This window comes from Lathamus discolor, chromosome 2 (assembly GCF_037157495.1).
Source record: "Lathamus discolor isolate bLatDis1 chromosome 2, bLatDis1.hap1, whole genome shotgun sequence".
NCBI classification, from domain to species: Eukaryota; Metazoa; Chordata; class Aves; order Psittaciformes; family Psittacidae; genus Lathamus; species Lathamus discolor.
In genome coordinates, this window is record NC_088885.1 from 99,752,870 (window position 1) to 99,773,641 (window position 20,772).

At 40.2% G+C, this 20,772-nt stretch overlaps 1 protein-coding gene across 1 annotated transcript in view; it reads right to left on the reverse strand.

The window, feature by feature from the left end:
* Positions 1-11,729: 11,729 nt before the first annotated feature.
* The window catches only part of TSHZ1 (teashirt zinc finger homeobox 1), a 58,788-nt gene continuing 49,745 nt past the window's right edge, over positions 11,730-20,772 (reverse strand). Inside the window, exon 2 of the mRNA XM_065667874.1 lies at positions 11,730-16,369. Within this exon, the coding sequence (XP_065523946.1) occupies positions 13,185-16,369 (3,185 nt within the window). The 3' untranslated portion in view covers positions 11,730-13,184. The remainder of the gene's footprint in view (positions 16,370-20,772) is intronic.

Sequence of the window (20,772 nt, forward strand, 5' to 3'; positions counted from 1 at the left end):
GCTTCTCTTGCCTCCAAAGTACCCTCCGCTGGCTGCCTTTCTCCAGGTGTTTGCCGAGGAATCTAATGAGACTGATTGGGACATGCTGATCAGCTTTCATTATAAGCTGTTCCCTAGCAGTCCGATTAATCAAAATAATGGTATGTGCTGTGCATATATTTTATGGCTGTACCCAGTTTTGCTTTCAAAACTAAAATAAGACACCTGTTTTCCCCACCCTGTCTTGCTGAGTAGTCCCTTTAAGAGCATAACCTTGTTATCAAATATATGATATACCATCAGAGCTGGGGAGCTTCATACGCACATAAATATCACTCTTCCAGTTTGTGCTTTTTATACTAGCAGGAGAATCTAATGGAAATAAATTCAGTCCATGGGTCAATTACAGGCTTATTTTCATATTTATGGACTTAATACTTCCACACACAAAAAGATTCTAATGATAGCCTAAGGCACAGAGTAATCAAAACAACAGCTATTGAAAGGGAAGGAACCAAAGAAAAGTACCACTTTGAAATTCTACCCCCATCTCCTGATATTGTTATATACACTACGTAAAAAATGCTTTTTCACAAATGAGTATGATTTTTACCTACTTACCATCAGCTTAACGTTAAAAAGAAACCAAAGGCAAGAGTCGTTACCAGAACAAAAGCCACACTTTTTCCACCTCCAAATTCAAATTAACACTTTGATATGAACAATTGAATCTCTTTCTTTCTTCTTCTTCTTCCTCCTTGTCCCTGTGTCAGTTAGAAAAGGAGGCAAAATTCCATGCTCCCTTCACAGATCAGGGATGCCCACATGCTCTGCAGTGACTGAAGGGTCTCGGAGGGATCCCCCCATCGGAAACAGCAGGTGCTCATTCCTCACTGACTGTCTACATGCGTATTTGGAGGCTCCAACGCTGCCTTGGGGAAGGAGGAGAGGGAAAGATTAGCTTTAGCTTGCTCTGTAGAGCTGCCAAGATAGGTATGGACTTCATATAGGGTAAAGAAACTGCTGCCTTGCCCTGTGGAGGGTCCCCTTCTCCGCTGATGCTGTTATCACTTGAAGCAGCCCTGTCCAAGATAATGCAGATATTTCCTCTTAAGTATCAGCTGTACATACAGGTATTTCTTATCCCAGCTTGATTTCACATGTATTTTATATACGAAGTAAGGATGTGTAAGGAAAGAAGGGAGCATGTGCAAGCTTTTGATGCCAGCTGAAGCGAGATAGACTGCACAAGCTATCACTGAGAGCTTCATGCACTGCAGCTTCATCACATTGTTTCTTCAGTTATTTATTAACAGTCACTGGATTGGAGCATCTTGCATTTGATTAGATAAATGATATCTTGTTATTTGGAGCATTTTGTGAAGTCATAATAATCTCTATTGACAATGCATTTATTAGTTTGGCGCAATGTTTCCTAGCCATCAAGAGGTTTTTTATGGATCTGAATTCAATGCAAAGGGCCCTAAACCTCAAGCCTTAGTTCTCTAGAAATCTGACATGAGAAATAGCAAAAGAAAATGAAATATTTTCCTCATTTGCTGATTATTTCCACAGTCCCTGAATGTCTATGAATAAACTCTGCCACATCACCTGACACAAGAAAAATAGCCATACAGGAAGCTTAATATTTGCTGTAACCTCAGTTTCCTGGAGCTGGAGCACTCCCTTAAATAATTTACAGCTCTGAAAGTGAGATAAGACTATCTCCAGTTCTGGCTTTGTTGTGTGTCCTGGATTATTCTAAACCATTTTCTGCAAGGGACATCCATCATTACAGACCCAGCTTTAGCTTCATCCCACATAGACATCTGAGAGACAGTGACTGGAAAGAATGCCAGAACTGGAGATAGTCTGATGTCATTTTAATGATTGTAAATTATTCAAAGAAGAATACCACAGCCAGAGTCCCAGCCATTTGAAAGTGTTTGCTAAAATGTCTAAGAGGTCTGAGTGACAATCTCTAGTACACATATGCAATGAAAATAAGGTTAATGACCCTCATTTGAGAGGGAAGAAGTACATAGGGCAGGAGAGCAACTGTTCGATGTTAATGCTGCAGGACTCTTGGTAAAGGGAACGACTCCACTGAGGAATGACTCCATCAATTTTTTCTACATTCCAGCAGCATTAGTAAGATCATTGGTATTAAAAGCAATAAAACACCCAGTCTACCTAGGACCCCAACTTTTACCTGCTCCACTCAATGTACTAACTTCAGCTGCCATCACCGGTATCCAGCATCAGATTTGCTTGGGTCCAGAGGCAGAGAAGTTCCAGAAGCTGCCAAAACTGTTTTGCTGCAGCTGGAAAGGAAGCAAGAAGGGAAGAATTATGAGGACAGTAACAACTGTTATGATAGATTTGGATATGAAACTGCCCTGGCAGCTGTGACCCTAGACTGAGCTTAGTGGTTGGCAGTGGGGATCTTCCTAACCCAGAGGGTAAGATGGTAGAGGAGCACCACAAAGAGCATCAAGCTGACCTCTTGCCTCAGGAACTGAAATGGCTTGGACTGTGATCTTTTCAACTGCTTTCTCCAACAGGAAATTTAAAGACAGAGCAGTAACTGAAAAGACAATGGCAATGTCAAGAAATGCTCTCTGCGCGTTATTACAAACTCACCAAAGATTACAGCATGCATCTTCTCTGCCATACGGGCATTATCTCATCTCCTTAAAAGACAGGTAGGTTCAGCCACCAAGAGGTCATATCTGAAGTCACACACAGAGCTGGGAATTAGGATCCATCAGGTTGCATTAGGGCAATGGAAGACATGGCATCCATTGACTTCAATGAGAAACCCAGCATAAGAAGAAAATAAAAAAACCCTACTGTTATTTGAGGAGTTTTCCACTTCCACACATGTGCTCAGGACACTCTGTATATTGGCTCCAGGTCCCTGAACCATGGGAAACGGCAGGCTTCCTGCATGGATGCTTCAGTTGTGTTCCTCATTTCAGGCCATTGTTCCAGACTGTATCTTTTGTTTGGGCCTTGGCAGGCAGTAAGACAGAGAATGCTAATGAATGTCTTTCCTCTGAGCACAATATGAGAGGCATCTCATTTTCATTTTCTTTCCTGTGAGTCTTGAGTTTTAAACTTGAGCCACGCAATGGAAATGAAATCCGTCTTAGAAAGATGTGCTCTCCCCTTTGTGCAGATAGTCGAAAGACCCTGGATAAGCCAGTTCTCAGTCAAAACCACACAGTCTTAAATGTTAGAGAGCAATACAGACATGCAATTTATTGCTGCAGAATGGAAACTCTTGGATACTTACTGGTAAAAATAGAAAATTCCTCTTCTACAATTTAGCCCTCAAGTACCGGCTGTACTTAGAGATTTTATACAGGTGATTTTGTTGCTTCAAAATTGTAAGAGAAGCCGGCATCATCATAACAACTCCTCTGGCTTCAGTTTGTTTCACCTAAATTTTTACCTCAAGGATCATGTGTGATTTCCTGACTTTTGGAGAGGTTCTTGGAGGTGATCGTCTTTAGCACCCTCAGCAACCCAAACCCGCAAAGCGGGAGAGGAGTCTCTTCTATAGGTATAGATACATTTCATCTGGAATTGCACAGAAATCAGCTGATCCTGGATTGATCATACTTGTCCAGTGTAAGCAGAACCCCAAGATTTCTAAAGCTCTCAGTAAACGCAGCCAGGAGCTGGATGTCTAATTAAATCACCTCCCCCAAATTTCTGGCCCTCTGCTGGCTGAGATCTTCAGCAAGAGTGCAAAGAACGGTTTTGACTTTCAGCAGGCAGTGTTGAGCATCCGCAGCCACCACCGCCTCGCTGGGAGCTCCTGCCTGTTTGACAGTTTTGAAAATCATCAAGTCGTTAAGCTACTATTTAAATTAAGAGCAAGGACCTAATTTTAGGTACCTGTGTCTGAAATCTGTGTGCACTCGTTGCCATCATTTCAAAATGCCTCGCAGTAGGGACAGAACAGGACTTCCTCAAACCTAACTTCATACATCAGCTAGTATAGTCTTGACCATCCCCTTTTGGTTCCTTTTCTTAGTGAAGTTGACCGTGCCCACCCCTTTCCTGACTCTTAAAATAAAATAAATGTCTCGGTAATTTACATTCATGTGTAGTCTGTATGTATGTGCATATGGATATGCTTGCACGTGTGTGTATCTAAATCAAAGTACTTAAAAAGCTTTACTGTGCCTTCATACATACTGCATATAATCAGTGGAAGTTTTCACTGTGTTCATAGAAAGGTGTGTGTGTGTGTGTGTCTGTGTGTGTGTATAAGAGAGAAAGAAAGAGCAAGAGAGACAGACGGAGAGAGGGAGAGAGTGCACCAGGAATTATCTATGCATAAAGAAATTAAAAGAGAATATTTTTCCAGAGCAATTGAAGCCCATCTCCTGAACAATGACGACAGCTCCTCATTTTCGACAACAATAGAGGGCACGTAGGAGTCAGCTCATTAGAATATCTGTGGCTCTTTTCTGTTCTCTCTGCATTAAGCCCCCATAATGTCAGTTGTCACTTATTAATGACAATTAACTAGTAATCAGCAGTGAGACTCTTCGAGGTGGTCCTTGCCTGACAGGTGAAGAAAGAGAACATTGCGTAGTGCCATGCAGTGACATGGAACCTTCAAAGGGAGCACGGCATTTCCATAAATTATTTCAGAAAGAAATTTTCTTTTAGACATTCTCTTTAAAGCATTAGGATCTTTAACCCTAGAAGGACTATACGGTTGCAGCTGTCCTCCCTCCCCCCTCCCCTTATCGCTAGTATTGGATAAAATTGGAAGGCAGCCTGATCTGTCATGTAACCCAATTCCCATCTGGGGCTGGAATAGCTATCAACCCACTCTGCTGAAACTATAAATACCTTCCCCTGATACTCAACCTTAAGTGCTCACTTAAAATGATGCCCAGATACCAACAGTGAAGTTGCCAACTGCACGCAGCTTAGGTGGACAGCCAGTAGAGACTGCAACACATCTATTAGAATGTCTTCAAAAATTAAGTGACTCGCAAGTGCTCAATTTAAGTACATGTGTAAACTATGAAATCGAACCACTTTCTCCCTATGAAATTGAACCACCTTCTACCCTCTTTCTGACGGCTTTTACACCCATTTGTTATGTCTTGCCTTAAATGAGATGGCAACTACTGTTACTGGGCGGTTTTACAGCAACAAGCATACTCAGAGCCCTGGGCTCTGATTGCTATTGCAACAAATTTGATGCAGTTATTGCTCGTAGAAAGACTCAAGAGGGGAAAAAACCAATCACCAGCACTAAGACAACCAGTTTCCCCCACGAAAAGCTCTCTTCTTTGCTCCTTTCCCAATCTTATGCAACGTCAGGTAAAGAGCACTCTCCATCCCACTTCATTCAAACTCTGCTCAGGCTTCCCTCCTTCCCCCTGACCCTCCAGCTTTTGAACAGGCAATCCTGTGAAATCTTTTCACCGAATAATTCAGCTGTTCACCACAAAACCTTCTTTCCTTCCTGAGACAAATTCAGCCTCATTGCATGGTTTTTGCAAGAGGTCAGAGAGGTTCCCAAACATCACTCAGGCATGCTTGTATCTCCCAGCACTCAAAGCCCCTTTGAGCTTTACCTACCTAGGTCCCCTTTTGTTTCCTAACAGGCAAACAGGCCTTCCAGCCTTTCCCTTTTCACCCCTCTCAGTCTTAGCTTTCAAAATCCCTGCCATCTGCTCTGGCTAACAGCAATTATTCTCCTATCATTCTTTTTTCCCATCTTTTCCTTCTTCTTACAGTGGATCTCCAAGTTCCAATCCTTTTTGTGCTGCTTTTACCCTTCTGACGGCTGCTGATCATCAGGCTGTTCTTAGTCGTTCCTCAGTCCTATTCCTTCTTTGCACTTTTCCAGATTCTCAGTTGTCAAAGCACACTTTAAAAATGTGAAATGTGATGCTCACCAACCCCCAAAATTGGGGTGGAAGATCCCCATGCAATGTTAAGTCTAGACCTGCTGCCTTTTTTAGAGCAAAGCTACCTAATTTTTCACATTATCCCACCCCAGAAAAGTAGTGATGAAAAATAGCAGACGATTAATGTTAATTGCTACAAACTTTAACAAGATAGCTCTTTAGAGGCACCTGAGAACACAACTCTCCCTTGAACATAAAGACACACAGTGTATCCTTGAACCACATTTTATCATCATGCTACACACTCGAATACTACTGTATGTAATTATTAATACAGCATGCCCACTGCAAACATGCTGAGTGTGTTTGAGCTTGGGCTGTGAAGTAATGCACCAGTTGTGGGCAGTGTCTGAACCTGCAGTGTGTTTTAGAGATAGCATTTGCACATTAATAAACTTAAAACTTGTTTAGTGTGAGAATTTTCCAGTTAAACCATCATAGGCACACTGGTTGGCATTAGACAGTTTCCCTGCCACAACAGCCCAGGGCAGTTTTTCTTATTACAGAATAAAAGTGTCTTTTTCCAGTTTGGCTTAAATTGCCTCCAAAGTACTTTAAATTGAAAAAAGTCCAGAATGAAAATGCCTAGCAAGTGACTTATACCAGTGAGAAAAGCCATTAATGAATCTCACCTCCTACCTACAATGGGTCTAGCTTTCCCTTGGAACATGTGATGAAGGGAAGTGATCTACTACACAACTTTTTCACCTTTTTAAGTACTAGGCAATGAGATGTCAAAGACCCTAAGCCAAAGGGCAGTTTCAAGAGCTGCTCCTTGTATTGCCAGGTGTAGCATATACTGCAGTGAAAAGGAGGTCTGAAAACATAAAGCTTTGTACCTCTTTATCAAGATCAAAATCGCCTGTTATCCCATTTCTCTCCCTCACAGTCCACCTCAGACTGCTTGCAGAAGGATGGTGACTTCCAGAGCTGCTCTGCCAGTTTTCCTTGCTATGCTGAAGACTGGGGGGATAGAGGGAAGAAGAGGATGTTCTTAATGCTGAGCCTGTAGCAGTGCTTCTGTGACAGCAAATACAGTGTTACACATTGGAACCATGCAGTCATAAACAGAGCCTAACCAGGACTCGGAAGAAGAAGATTAGTTTTTACAGAACATTGCTACTCAGAAATGCTCAGGGTAAACAAATTTCTTTGCATGTTCCAATATGCTGTGCAGTACTTGCAGTACTGGGAGAAGAGTGGAAGGTGAAGGATGCCATAAATTTTGGGTTTCCCTTAGCTGGGTTTTACTTCCAAAGGCAGTCTTTACAACAGTGGTCTGTCTCCATTAGCTGCCAAATGGTGGCAAATGGCACGTGACCCATCCTGTTTGTCCACATCTGAAGACGATGCCCATTTCCAAGATACAGCAATGTATCCTGCCATTCAAAAATACAAACCTCATAATTTCAAGTAATTATTGTCATTATAGCAGGACTGACATCTGACTGCAGCACTATGCATGCTTTTGCATCCAAACTCCCTTGAAAGGCATGTCAAGGGGTAAAAAGGGATTCTGAGCATGGTGATACAGAGCAGGATATAAGGAAACTGAAGTGCCAGCCAGCAAGTTAATGTGTTTTGACAGACTGATTTAGCACCCACCAGACCACTAGTGAACTTACTTGCAAGAAACTGCTTGCTCTTAGCTACTGGAACTTCCATCCCAGATTATATTGGTCTGAACTCAACTACTTACTCTGGTTATAAACATTCTAGGGAGTAAGGACCTTTGCCTGAGAGCATGCTCTAGTGGCTAGACCACAACCTGCTGGTCAGGAGCTTTGCGCACCATTCCTGACTACACAATTTTTAGCATTCTGCTTTCCAGAGTCACCATCATGTGTGTCAACCTGGGGGTAGGAACTTTGGCTACCGCCCCACGTTTGTACTTCATAGGCAATGTCTAATACAAACTTCAGTTTGTACACACTCTAAGGAGAAGGCATTGGACTAGTTGGTGTGTACCAGAATTGATGACTGCCACCTGCATGATCCTGACGGTTTGCCTGTGTTTTCCTCAAGTGACCACAGGGCATTTAGCTGCAGGTGTCCTACATCTGACAAGCCTCATCAGGAACCTGTCAGGCTTTAACCTGCACCTTCAGACAATGCTGACATTACTGCTCGGGACAGAAGTTCAGTACACTGTCAATATATTAAATTTGTTCAGAATCACATTATACTTATGGTCAAGCCATTGTGCCCTGAACAATTTAGTTAGAGAAATGCTTCTTTAAAATGAATGAATAATGTTAACGGTTAATCCTCCCCTGGCACTTTTTACACTAAGAAGTTTATCTCTAGATAAACACATATCTCTAGCAAATCACATTAAAATCCTGACCACCTGGACAGAGCTAATCAAATTCAAACTTTGCATTTTTTACAAGGAAGGGAACAAAGCAGAGGTAACAACTACAGTAGTTAGAATAAAAACATACTAGACACATTTTGACCATGCTGACCCTGATTCAGCAGGTCACTAGATAATGCTGGATTAGGAATGATGTAGAAAAAGCAATCTCTGTAATAGAGTAACTGAAGCCTCTTATTCTCATTTGGAAGGTCTATAGCTTTCATTAATTATCACCTATTGGTTGTCTAAAAATAAACAGGTCCATTGGCCATGTATTGGAGTTTTCAGATCTTTAGAACCTCCTCAACTATTCCAAAGTCATATTTGTTGTATCACTAGTCAAAAAAACCCAAACAAACAAACAAAAAAACAAACAAAAAAACCCCTAAGCTAATGATGATGCTGGATAAAGAAGCATATTTCATAAATTATACTAACTGCAGGTAATCTGCATCACCTGAACAGGCTTGTAAAATACTAGGTTTTGCAACATACCCGGATTTGGTTATTGATATTTTCACTTGGCTACCATAACACCTTTCACTTAGAATAGCATCTTTCATCCTAAAATGTGGTCTCCTCACCTACCTGCAGGATGAAGGTGATTATACATAGTGCTGAAGAGAAACTATCAAAAGCCGTATGAAACATTCAGAAGGAATTTAATTGGAACTCCAGGGAAAACAAAAATCTGGATGAATCTTCTAATCTAGATTAGTATCTGGCCAATACCTTGGGGTTAGCATTCTATTGTCATACATGGACTGAAAAGGACCCTGCTTTTAAATTTCAGTGGACAGATGGTGAAAACCCACTTTCTGCTACTTTCATGCTGGGAGAGTAACTCAATACTGCATCAGCCAGGAGACCGACACCTACAGAGCTGTGAGAACACTCCACATGGAAACTGGCCTCTCCTTGGAGATCTCCAAGCCAGGACCCCTGCCCTATTATTTAAAGAATATCACACACTCAAATTTGAGATGGCTTTGGAAATGGGAGACAGCAGCTGATACAGTGTGCCTTCATTAGTCTAATGCAAGATAATGTGTATATTTTTATGCCTTCATACTTAATTGCAATTGCATTTTAGTGGCCTCCGTGATAAGGACAGATTATGTTTGGTGTAATTACTACCAGTGTAACTACCCGGAGAAAGTCATAACAAAGTTATGCCGCAGAAGACATTAGTGAATATCCCACCAAATGCTATTAAAAAGACAAAAATAAAAAAAGTCACTTCATTCGAGACTAATGTCAGCAGTGCACAGATCTCTCAAATCTGCAGGTCTGCATCAGCTTCTAAAGAGAAAAGCGCACAGAAAAGTGCACAGAAGCAGAAACCAAATCTGTGAAGCAAGCAAACCAAGGTCTTCACCCCTGCAAACAGATGCAAGCAAACAAGTGAACACCAGCAACCTAATGCTGAAAAAGAAGTAGCTTTATACATCTTTGGAAAGAATCAGATACAATGGATTTTGAATACGTCACAAATAGGTACTCAGGCTTACATAGAGTACTATGGGTTTTAAGGCTCTTACATCTCTTCTCTTCCAAGACCTGTCCTGAAAGGCTATGTGGTCTCTTCCATTTAGTAGCTTTAGTAGCTACTTGCAGAATAGCACAAACTTACTTTCGCTGAAATCCTACAGAGATAAAGAAGAAATAAACCTGCAAACCAATCTTGAGGAAAAGAACAACTATGCTTTCAACTGTGCAATTATTTTTTTTAAGGATTTTTTTTTAATGGAAATTTTTCAGAAATACAATATTAAACCCAAAGAATAAAGATCACACTGTTGGTGAGCATCATTTTGTTAAGCAAGTGACACACTAGTCTCTTCAATTTTTTATCTACTTCATATTTCAGTCTTAGAAAGTGTTACATCAGCACAGTCGCCAGGTAAAGCTGCTAGTTTATTCTAAATGGACTTCCTTCAGACACTGGCACAGATGATGAGTGATTGTCCAATTCTGAAGCTATCAGAACTGAACGGATTTAGCAATGTCATAAACACCTCTCGAGGGAGTCACCTGGTGTTGAGAACTCACTTTACATGCCGTGTTTCAAGATCAGTTTTAATGGATTTACATTAGATTCAAACCCACTTTAGAGCTATTATTTCTCCCTTTCAACCTTTTCACCCACTACTGCAATGTAGTAGAGCATATGCTATAATCACATGTTTGCAGGCCCGTGGTAAAGTAAACAAAACTTCAAAGGGTTATTATTTAAAGACTCTGCATTACAGCCGTAGGCCTGACTGTTATTCTTCCTCACCACCCCTTGGGCCCAAAGTACATAATCATCCAGTAATTGAACTGAAATGTCTAAATGGCAGGATCCCCTGAAGGACACAGGTAGTTAGCAGCGAGGAAAGTAAGGGACATTTAAAAAACCCCTCACGGCACTTTCCTGCACTACTTAGAAATACTGTGTAAATGTAACTGACCTGGACCTGCAGAAAACCTTGCAGAAAGTAGAATAACACATGGATATTTCTGGGGTTATAACTAAAGTAAAGATTAAATGTAGAACTGCTCTGTACCATGAAGCAAAGATCTTACCTTTAAAATCCTTTCAGAAGAATTGAGAAGAAGGAACAGAAATATACATATGCACACAGAAGTATATATAACACAATAGTATCACTAATACTATGTGAAGGCAAACCCCTCTAGGTCCTCATATTTAATAGCCCCTCCAAAAACTGTAATGGATAGCAGATCCCAGGCTTTCATATTCTGTAACTGTCAAAGCACTCAGGAGATAGATTAGTGAAGGCTCTGACAGCTCTCTTTTACATTCTAAATGACATCTGCATTCAACAGAACAGAAATAAAGATTAAGGGAAACACCTGATATGATAGCACTCAGCTTACCTCAAAATGCAATATTTAAAAAGTACAGAGAAACACGGGTCTGCCTTCTTGTACTGTAAGTAAAAACTGGTGTCAAAGCCTCAGAGGTCTTCACCGCTGCCAGAAAGGCAAGAACCGCAGCATTCAACAGACTGCAGGGGCAGAAGCCACAGCCTCTGACTGTGTAACTGCTGGAATCAAAAGGTGTTTTGCCTGAGAAGGAAGGGAGGAGACGGTCTTTGAACACACACACACACAGAAAATGGCTACAGGTACAGTCATACAGCATAGGAAAATTAACTTGGCTGAAACCTTTGCAGCCCTTCTCGTACTTCAGTGATGAGCAGAATGCCCGTCGCTAATTGATGGCGCCCCACTGATCCTGTACCTTTCGCAGTACGTACCTACTGCAAATCTCTTTTAAAAGGTTATTAGTATTGCGGCTTCGAATGAAACACGTCAGCATACAGATCACGAGAAATTATTTCAAACAGATTTTTGCTGGTGGATTATATAAACGATGCCTCTTATTGCTGGAATAACACCTCAAAGGCAATATAATGACGACATGACAATGTATGTAAATCAAGAACTGCATGTGGGTTTATTTTACACTTGAGAAAACAGTGGATTTAATTGTGTGAACCAAAATGTACTGTACAATATTAATGATAAAACATCAAAATGTATAATTCATAGTGCATTGCTTGCTTTATTTTTATTTATTTATTTTTTTGTCAGATAGTTCCTTTAAGTACATGCATCTGGAAAGATGCAGGTGCCAGTAAAATTCCTCTATTTATATCAAGCTGCAGGAACTAAATTTTATTCAAAAAGTGTGGTTTTACATTATATACACAGAAATTGAATATAAAATGACAATATAAAAAGTTAAAAGAGAAAGCATACAGCCAGAAGGTACAAAGAAAGTTGAACAGTTTAAAATGGTACGATATGTAACATGTATTTTTTTAAGCTGATGCTGGCAATTTACAAGGAACAGAATCCAACATTTGCCCCATTTTATTTTTTTTTTTGTTTTCATTTACCAATGCAGCACACTATAGAAAGGTCAGCTTGTACCAAAGCTTAACATTTGTAAATAACTATAAACTGCAGTATTTTACAGGAAAAAAAAAAAAAAAAAAAAAAAACCAAAAAAAAAAGGAAAGAAAAGAGCATTTTTACACTTGTTTTAAATAACAGCTTGCATACTTTTATTTTTTTTCTTGCCAAAAAGTGGCAACTCTCAGCATCCAGAGGGTTTGGGCATAGTGGCAACTCAGTTTGCTTTTTTTGTATTTATTATTTAACTTATACAGTTGTGGCTTCCTAACCCCTTGGGCACTACACAGCTCTCCTTCTTCCAAGCACTGCATGCACAATTTCTTCACAAATCAGTTCTGCATTAAAAAAAAAAAAAAACAAACAAAAAAAACCCCCAAAAACCAAAAAAAAAAGCTCATTCATTAAAAAAAAAAAAAAAAAGTTCTGCTTTTGACAAAGCTTTTATTTGAATGAAATGCCTTTAAGCCTTTTGTTTCGTTTTTTCTTATTTACTTATTTAGTCACTGGGAAAGGCACAGAAATGCTATTACAGTTCTCCGAGGGTTAAAACTTGACACTACCAGGTTCTGTGACCTTTATTGTCATGGCAACTTTGCAATTTTAGGATGTCTCTTTATCATTGTTCTTTGTGTCTTTCTTTACGGCTAAATTAATGTCTCTCAATAGTGTCTCCCACTATATTCTACAAAAGATAGCTTAACATCAAGGACAGATGTTGAAAATAAAGGTCAGACTTTGACTCACAAAAAATCAAAACAGAAACAAAAAATAACCATGCACAGATCAGACAAAGAGCATATAAATATAACTACAAAATAAGTGTAAGAAAAACCAAGGTCCAGATAGGCAGTTCAGCAACAAAAGTAAGACTGATTTCAGAGGCTCAGGTCAGGCCTAGTGCAGTACTATGAAGAAGTTTAGTGCAATGTTCCTGTGGTCACTTGCATACCTGGCTGCTTACCTGGACGCTATTGTTTTTCTAACTCAGTTACATAGATCAGATGGTCCTCTGGGGACTTGCCATGTGTTTTACTAAGGTGCAGTTTGACTGCATGCTTGCTTGCAAAAGTTCGGTTACAGAGCTTACACTGGAATGTGGAGCCTAAGTCCTCCTCGGCAATTCCAAGTGAGCCCAAAGTCTTGTTTGCGAGGACTTTTGAAACATTCTGCTGTTCTTGAATCTGATTAAGTGGCAACTTTGACAGATCCTTCAAACTAAACCCTAGGTGTGTCTCTAAGTGACTTATGTACGTAGAAGCAGTCCTGAACTGAGAGGCACAATCATTGCAAAAGAAAACAGGATGTCCTGTGTCCAAGTTCTTTAAAAATTTAGTTCCACCTGTCCTCCTTAACTGATACTTCACATTGGCCAGCCAGTGGCTAATTGTGGTCATGGAAAGACCAGTAAACTTAGAGATGTGTACCCGCTCCTGTGGACCTAAGTCCGACATAATGTATTTGCCTTCTGGGGTCTCCCTTAAGCTGGAAGCAAACTGGGCTTGAAGGATCAGAAGATGCTGAGGGTTCCAGTTGGACTGTCTGCCCTTCCTCTTATGTACTGGCGACAGTTCATCCAGAGCTTCCTCAAAACTGCTCCCGTCAGCATCAGACTTCTCCGACACGGTAGACGGAGTTGAAGACTTGGGTGTCAAACGCCCTGTGAGGTTCTTCACCATATCGGAAATATCCAGCAGGGCACTCTCCCTTAGCGGGGATGAGGCAGAGTCAGCCACGCTGGAAACAAGAGGTTTGGTTTTGGACTTGGTTAGATCAATAGGCTGATCACTGTTCTCATAGTAATACCGGTCAATGGCATCAGCCTGCTTGACCGGAGTGGTTGGGTAAATGGGTTTGTCCAACATGCTGTTGCTAATTTTGTACAGCATGGCCAAAGGGTCCAGAGAGGGGCTTACTGGCTTAGAAATTTTGCCTAAGTGGGTATTCATAATGGACTGTAAAGCACTCAATGGATTAATGAAGGATGGCTCAGGTGAATGATCTGTGATGATTCCTAAATTGTTACAGCCATTTGCAACCTTTGTTTTAAGTGGCTCTGTACCATTTGGAGTATGTGCTTCTGCTGGCCTGTCCTTTTTGACCTTCTGAACTTCTGCCTCAGAGCTCTTCTTCTGCTGCTGTTTGTTATTTATTTCTTCTGCTTTTGGGAAGTCCTTGTTTTCCTTAGCAGCAGGTGACATGGGTTTGCCTGGAGAGCCCTTCTCTTTCTCCAAAGGCTTTTCTTCCTTCTTCACGTTGATTTTACCTGTAACTTTCTCCACTAGTTCTTCCATAGCGGATACATTGCTCTTGTGAGGTGGGGGTGTGAGATTGCCTGGGGAATGGATGAGCGCATTGTGTTCCGACGACAGCGATTTTACACTGCTTGCATAAGATGGCTGCATTTGAACGCTCTGCACTGCGGGCTGAAGGGGTTTGACTGTTCCCGGGAGCTGGTAAGCTGCATGAATACTGGGATATCCCCCCCAGGAAGGGGCTCCATTCTGAGCTTTGCTGATAGCTGTTGTCACTGTGTTCTCCAAGGATTTCAATATGTCTATTCCACCTTTGGGACTATCATCTAGGTCCTCCTCTCTGAGGTACTGATACAAAGTTGTTGGCTCAAATTTCTCTGTAGAGTCCTCATTCTCTTCTTTAATCTTTTTCTCTGTCTCACTGACCACCACCTTTTCCTTCTCTAGGTCTTTCTTCTCCTCTGAGTTTGTGGAGCCCGCGGGGGAATCAGGCTGCTTTTTAATGTTGGAGGCTGGTAGCCTCGTGTGGGTGGTGGGTGGAAGAGGTATAGACTGTATCTTCTCTTCCACCACAGGGTCCAATACTAGCTGTTTGCCTTTTTTGGAAGCAGAATTGGTCACCTTCAAGAAATGACCGGTGACCATCATGTGAGCAGTGAGCTGCTGCAAAGTGTCATGGGAACTGCCACATTCCATGCACTTCAGTATCTGGGCTTTCCGTGCCTCGAACTGCCAAGTATAGCTAGCACCATTTTGATAGCCATAGCGGTTGTTTGGAGTCACATAGGGATTGGCAGTTTTCTGATCCTTTGCAGACTCACTCAGTGAAGCTTCTGCAGTGATCCCTGCTGGCTCAGGTGAACAAGGTGAAGCTAAGTCCTGAAGTGCTCGCTTTTTTGTAGAAGGGACCAATTTAGTGATGGCTGGTACTGGCTCCTTCAGAGGCACTTTCTGGTAATGCTTTGTTTTTATCATGTGGACACTGAGGTCTTGCAAAGACTCAAACGAATGCCCACAGTACATGCACTTCAGCACTTTTTGAGCATCCTCTTTGCCTTCCATTTCCATAAGTGATCGTTTTCTAGGCTTTGACCACCGTTTGGTCTTATCAGCTTCTTTATCTCTGTTGTCATCACGATAATGTCCAGTTTCATTCATGTGCACCGTTAGCTCCACCAGTGTGTCATAGGCTGCACTGCAGTCTTTGCATCGGAACTTGCTAGCACCGGTGAACACAGAGCCATAAAGTTTATTGTTTTGCCGGTAAAGCTGTACTGTGCTGAAAAGACTAGGTTCTGGGAGAAGTCCATATGAAGAGGTCTGCTGCAGAGTTTTAGCTAATGCAGCTTGGTGCCAGTCATAACCTGAGCCACCGCTGTTACTATTACTGTTACTAGTATTACTCGTACTTGTACTGGTACTAGTGTTTGTACTGGTAGTACTAGTACTCTGGGAATTGGCATTGGTGTCAGTACTGGTGGTGTTTTCATTCTGGCTGATTCCATTGTTGCTGGTGGTTGGATTGGATTTCTTTAAGTCCAAAGCTAAACTGGACCAGCAAGTCTCTGAAAGCAAATTTGCATACACAGCTTTTATTTGTGCCAAGCTGTCCTGTGGATAGGAAACATTGTCTGTGCACTGAGGATCCTCTTTCTCTTCTTTGGAGGAAGTGCTTTTGAAATGGGCCAGCTGATCGCTGTTTTCGCTAAATGGTGAACCATAGCCTGCATCCTGATTAGTTGCAGTGCTGACTGGGGAGTTCTGGTAGCTTTGAGCCTCTTTGATCTCCGCTTCTTCATTGCACAAATACTCATTTTCCTGGATGTCCAGAGACAGCCCATCATCTTCCACACTGTCTTCATCTATTTCTGCTGCTTTCAATTCCTCCTCAGGAACATATGCTAAAATACAGGAAAGGAGATGGAAAAACAAGACAAAGTTATTAACACACGTAATTTTACATTGTTGCTGTCTTCTGTACTAAAAGTAGTAAACATAAAGACAAATTTTGGAGAAACATCCAGAAAACAAAGTCATAATCGCTCACATACTCCACGTATAAATACACATACTCTGTCCTGGTTATGGTTTGCTACCAGTGCTACATAAGAATAACTTGGACTTCAGCAGTAAAATATGTGCCACGATCACAGTAGACAGCATAATATCAAACCGAAAAATCAAACAAAGAGCTTATTAAACCGGCTTTTATGAGCTTAAAAAATAGCCTGGCACTGAGCTATATTTACTGCAGTACATATGCACAACACATTGCAGCTGACCTGTACCCCTCAGAACTAGGTACTCAGAATCACTGCCTTGACCAACTCCATCTCGTCAGTACTGTCTTTCCTGGCAAACTGGCTTTAGCTAAAGCTTCAAGGGCCATTTCTGTGTCACTGACTCTAATGGAGCTATACAGGGCAAGTGTTTCAGGTCAGCTGTTCCAGGGTCTTCTGGAGGCTGGCTGTACTCGGTCCATCTGAGAGCAAAGCAGCTTTCATTTTCACAAGGTGAAAAGAGAAGCGAGACCATGATTGTTTTCTGAAATGGCTGGGATATACTTTGCCTCCTGTTGTGATCTGATGTGGGTCCTGCATTTCCCAGTCTGAAAACAGCAGTCAGAAACTAAAAGTAAATGCTAGAGACTAATTTTTAGAAGAAACTATCAAAAATAATTAGACCATCCCAGATTGATTGTTGGTCTATGGTAAATAAATAAATAAATAAATAAAACTTTGCTATTGTATTGCTGCCTGGTGAAACTATATAATCTTACCATATTATGTATTTATCTATATCAAACTATTTTTTAAACTAGCAAATGTGATATCTGTGAGCAGATGGCCATTACATCAAAACACATTTACTCCAAGGGGCTAATTCACAGAAGTGGCTTACATGTACCTAAGTGATAAATGTACACTTTCATCACAAAGCAGAACACATACTTGTACACATTTCCCTTCCGTTCTGTAAAAGACGCTTAAAAAAAAAAATTACAACGATAACAGAATGTGGATCATTTATAAGCATGTCAAGGTAGAAAACACGGATTGTGAATAATTTTCAGTAATCAAACAAAAAAATGCCTCTTTGTCAGGTGAACTGTGCAGCAAGTGATGCTGAAATGTGGCCCATGTCCTTCCATGGTACAATACTGAAAGAAAGCCAGAAAAAGAGGTGTTTCTGCTCCTATATGATATGAAGAAAATACATATTATCACGTTAACAAAGCTGAGGTCCTCTTCAACTGCAGGGAGCATAACTACACATTGAGCTCCTTTTTGTACACAGTTGCTAACATATTCTGAAACTTCTTTTCTGAAATATAAAAAGAATCTTCCTTCATTGTGCTACGAAAATTCTTTGAAACACTTTGTTTTTAAGGAACAGTATTACGGCCATTACCACATTCTGTATTTACCTTTGCAATTCATTCTCGATGCAGCCCCTAACTACTCCAGTGTGCTCTTTTAAGATAAAGCAGGAAAGCAGTCCGCCTAGTAACGGGGTAGTGGTGGACCTTAAGATGCCTGCTGCATCTTCATCTGTCCTCTACATGGCCAACCTTTTCAGAAGACAATTTGATCTTTTTGTTTTTAAAGAAAAGTATTAAACAGGGCCCAATTCCTTACAGATGCACCTGACTCAGGTGTTTGCTAAGATATTTAAAAGCACTGGTGAGTATCAAGCACAATAGAAGTCACTACAAAAATCATCCTGGAGCCAAGGGCCAGGAAGATGCCAGAAAAGCCTTGTAAAAGCAGAAAAAAATTGTTCTTAAAGATGCATTTAGTCCATAAAATGAAGACTAAAATATGGGAATACTAAAACACTTAAGAAGCCAGTCAACTTCTCAGTCTTGCAGTAATGCTGTTATTGAAATACTCTGCTGGTATATGAGCATGGTACTACCACTGCAGTTCTGAACTCCAGGCATATCAGTATAATTCACTCCCACAGCTACTGTCTTAGCTGCCCTGTTAAAGACACCTGTTTCCAGTCATTTCTAACAGAAAGACAATAGATTTTTAAGTTTCAGAAAAGAATAGTTATAGAAGAATATGGTTTCTGACTCTGAAATTCCTTCTAAATAAAAAAATTTCAAAAACAAAAAAAAAAAAAACCAACTCAAGAGTCCTAAAGTGCATTAAAATGCACTGTTGCCATCTGGCATTTTTATTAAAAAAAAAAAAAAAGAAAACTTAGCAATGATGAGCAGCCAGTCACCAAGCAGAAGCTGGAAACAGAGGAGTCCTGCATTCTGAGCTTTTATGAACTGCTGTCTTCTTACTAACCCCAGTGGAGCTATGCCAATTTTCTCTAATTTTCACATCCCAATATTTTTAATAAATAGATGTAAGAAACTGTTGTAAGTTGATGAATGTTGCTACAGTTGATACAGCATTTTGTAAGAATCCATGTGAACTATCTGTTCACATCTCTTTACTTGATTCTAAATTGCATAAATATGCATTTTTATGATTGCTATATATAACCATCTAAATATCTGATTAAGAAGAAACTCTAGTTGAGCCTCTGCCCTAGCTTTTATTTTCCTTTACTTATTTATGATGGCGCGTTTTTCTCTACCCTTGTATTTTTGCACTTTACCATAAAAATAAAAGGAGCTAAACCACACAAGAAACGTTAAAACTACATGAAAGGCCAGTGTTAAACTGTCAAAGCAAAGAAACTGAGTGTTAGGGTGAAATATCCATCTTTCATTCCTTTCCTACTCTTAGGTTCTGCTGAGACTACTACATGATTGAATTCACTCCCTTACCAATATATACTGCAATATAAGAGTTAAGAATGCATGATTGGCCCAGACTCTGATTTTCTGTGATTTCAGAATTGAAGCCAGATTCTAGGGAAAAAAAAAAAAAAAAGAATTTACATGATGTGCACACCCACATGCCTGTGCAGTTGTTATGTGAAATAACACAAAGAAACAATTCTTCTTAAGCAAAAAGAGTAATTTAGCTGAAATGTTTAATTTCTATCACTGCAGTCGGCAAGATTTTATTTAAGTCCTTTAGTTACCACAGGATACATACTATACCTTTTCATTCAAGACTACTAATGTTTGTAAGACGAACAGCAGCTCACTGAACATATGGTATTTTGCAAGGTCAGTGCAATTCTCTAACTGAAAATGTTTCTGGTAGCGCTAGTTCAGAAGCATACAAAATGAAGAATGTTGATTTCTAAAAACATGTATGTTTTACTAAAATTCTCACAGAAATTTGACAAGTAAGTAAGCGTCAGATTTTTAAACATAGCAAAAAAATATTCCTATTCTAATTAATTGTAGAGACAAGTAATATTAGTCTAAGTCAACTAAAAGTGTGAGATGTTCAGATTCTCCCCCTAAATTACAATAGGTAGATCAACAGACAGGTTTCAGACAGTGTATCCTTCTGTGACTGAGAAACTCTCAGCAATCTTGTCCATGTATTCCTGCATTTGCAAAAACCCTGCTGGTTTACACGAGTCCTGAAACCACACAAAAATACCAGGAGCAGATACAAGCAGTGATCTTCCTCACCAAAAGCTATATCCAAAGATGAAGAAATTACAGAACATAATGTCAGCTTTTCTTTTCCTTCTCATTTGTGCATGCACAGACTCAGGCAAATGCACAGTGGAAAAAGGGGAAAAAGCTTCAAATTCAAGATAACTAAAAATTAGGGGGAGCAGTTTGTATTTCTTAAGTCTTGCTATCATTTTTTGCCTATAAAATGTGCCCTCGGATGCCAATGCTTCCCCATAGATACACTGTCATCTTTGAGCAGTGTTAAAAGCTGTGCATTCTAATCTAAGTGGACATGAGAAGCTATATATTGTACATGTGAGTAGCACAGCACATTGTGTTTGCTTCAGTGAGAATATTTACACTATAAAATACACATCCATTGTTTGAAAAAGCAGACAGAGATCTGAAATGTAAGGATGTAGTTAAAAATAAAATATTCTCACAAAAACCCTTTTGTAACCTCGGACCAGTGCTTTTGAAGGAATCTATCTCTGTGGAGGTATTCTTTTCCATTCAAAAAGGGATTCAGCATTGAATACATTATTTTGAAAAGGACAAAAAGTAACAACTGTATTTGTAACAGTCTACAAAATTAAACGTAGCAAACTCTTCAAGACCTGATTTTAAATCCTCCAAATAAATGAATTAATTCAGAAGAAACACCTGAATATTGAAGGCCACAAGTCAGTAAAGCAACTGAACACTGAAATAATTTTTACTGAAATACGTATTTTATAGTTTCAACAAATAGGGATGGGTTTA